Source organism: Austrofundulus limnaeus, unplaced genomic scaffold, assembly GCF_001266775.1.
Source record: "Austrofundulus limnaeus strain Quisiro unplaced genomic scaffold, Austrofundulus_limnaeus-1.0 Scaffold26, whole genome shotgun sequence".
Lineage (NCBI taxonomy): Eukaryota > Metazoa > Chordata > Actinopteri > Cyprinodontiformes > Rivulidae > Austrofundulus > Austrofundulus limnaeus.
Window position 1 is genome coordinate 2,254,769 of NW_013952428.1, and position 2,365 is coordinate 2,257,133.

Below are 2,365 nucleotides of genomic sequence, written 5' to 3' on the forward strand. Positions count from 1 at the left end.
GTGATGAATATCTTCCATCTTGAATTCTTAACTCCCCCCACTTTTAAAAGGAAATTCCCACTGCTAAACTGAGGTCTTCCAACCATATTTTCAGTTGCAGGCTGAGTTATTTCTACCTTCTCCTCTCTGTCAACGCTCTCTGGTTTCATTTAAAAGAGTCGATCATCAGATATTGTCCAAGATTAACCTTCAGGGTGGATATAGCTCGCTAGCAGCCTCGCACCAATGACCTAGTTGACATCATCATTTACCCAGAATGCTTTGCATGTAAATGGCCCCATCCACGTAATATATTTTTAAACTTTTAGTTTAAAAATGATAAAAACAAAACATCCTACAGTATTTTTACAGTCTTTATTTTACAGTTAAAATACTGTATATGTTTATCAAATAAAGTCTAATGTTACAACTAATCAGGGATCCCTTTAAGGAACACCGGGTGAATCTCATCCACCCCCGAAGTCCTGCCACCGAGGAGCTTTTTAACCACCTCAGTGACCTCGGCACCAAAGACTGGAGAGTCCGAACCAGGGTCCTCAGGCTCTGCTTCCTCATGGGAAGACATGTCGGTAGGATTGAGGTGATCTTCGAAGTATTCCGCTCACCGACCCACAACGTCCTGAGTTGAGGTCAGCAGCGCACCATCCCCACCATAAATAGTGTGAGCAACATGATTTATTAATGTTTTTGTAAACGTCTTGTAAACAAAAAATCAGTGTTTAACACCTGACTGACACAGAATGATATTTAATTTTATAATTTATGGTCATCAGTATCTCTATATCCCAAACAGTTGGGAGTACAGAAGTCTGCTGGTACTGACCTGGTGGGAGCTGTAGGAGGACTGACCATGCATGAGATGTGGAGGACAGAGACTGTACTGAAGAGGCTGCCCCAACAAAGAGTAACGACCATCACCTAAAGAACATCAAACACACAATAAAATCAATAACATTGAACTAGAATTATAGTTTTACTTCAAACTCTTATTTCTTTTTTTAATGTACACAATCTCAAATATAAAGCAAAGCATTAAAACAAAAACTTTTTTTCCTGAAAAATGTTGACAAGTTTAATTTTTAGAGCTGATTAAAATAACAGGAGAAAATCCTGAACGCTTCAAAAGCGTTTTGTTGTTGTTTAAAAGACAACTTGTAGCTGACTGTTGCAGCATTTATCCACTTTGGTGTTTTCAATAATAATGCAAAGAACCCATTGGTGATCTGACAGAAATTTCAGGCTGATGCAAGACCCAGATTCTATGTCTAATAGTGTCTGTTTGTCAGTAAAGACACTGTGGCGCTGAGTCATGTAAGTCAAAGGACAGGCACGAGGTGAAGTCATGCGTGGCTGCTGGAGGTTTGATCGGTGGCATGATGCCAGTCATGTGAACCTGTTGAGGTGAAGTGATATCACTTTTGGTTCAGTGCCAAAAGCCACCTGGCAAAATTTAGAAAGTTACTATGAAAAGAAAAAACATGACCTCGGASTGTAAAAACCAGAGCAGTAGCAGAGAGACATGCTCATTTGCTTGAAAAATAAACAAAWCAGATCTGTTTTTACCAACCAGATATTTTAAAATTTTGGCCATGATTCTAAAGGACAGATTTTACTTTGCTAAATACTAAAATTGGTTAAACGCTGCAATTAGGCAAACTTGGGGGTGGGGGCACTAAACTGGAAAACTAATAACCACAACACATTTCGCTTTAATATATAGTAAACTTCAGTAAATAAAGATGAAATCACATCTAAAATTTTAACGAGTTCTTTACTTTTTATTTTTTGTCCTAAAAGGTCGTCAAAATAGTTTTTAATATCGCACCATCCAGGAAGATTCGTGCACAATAATTAAAACAACCAACCAGCGTACAGAACCAAACAAGTTTCCTTTATCACATCAAATTTGTATTTGCGAGTGGCTGTGCTCAATTTATACTATGGGACTGCATTTGTACCAAGTACATTGCTGTAATGGAACTAATACTTTTATGTTTAAGCAAATAATTCATAACATCCTTTAATGACCTAGGTTTTCATGACATGCTGTTCATCTGCAGATAGAATGATTAAAGTCAGAACAAGATCTGGTAACAACAATAATCATTTTTAGATATCACTTGTGTTTATCTTTGTGTTTTCCATTGACCTTGTATGAAATCTTGCTAAGATGACATAATGGTGTTTGTTAATATACATATGAGGCCTCTCGAGTGGAGTGAACAGTGTTCAGCAGTAGAGTAGTGTGGAAAGACAGTGACAGAGAGAAGCAGAGGTATAGAGACAGGCCAGGTTGTTCTCTGTGTTTCCTGTTGTTGCAATAAAACTCAGCTGATCATATCACGGAGTACCTTCATTCTTGGAC

At 37.9% G+C, this 2,365-nt stretch overlaps 1 protein-coding gene across 1 annotated transcript in view; it reads right to left on the reverse strand.

The window, feature by feature from the left end:
- The window catches only part of LOC106515135 (R3H domain-containing protein 2), a gene marked incomplete at its 5' end in the record, with an annotated part of 6,601 nt that extends 5,683 nt beyond the window's left edge, over positions 1-918 (reverse strand). The window contains 1 exon segment of the mRNA XM_014004778.1: positions 824-918. Within this exon segment, the coding sequence (XP_013860232.1) occupies positions 824-918 (95 nt within the window).
- Between the last annotated feature and the right edge of the window lie 1,447 nt (positions 919-2,365).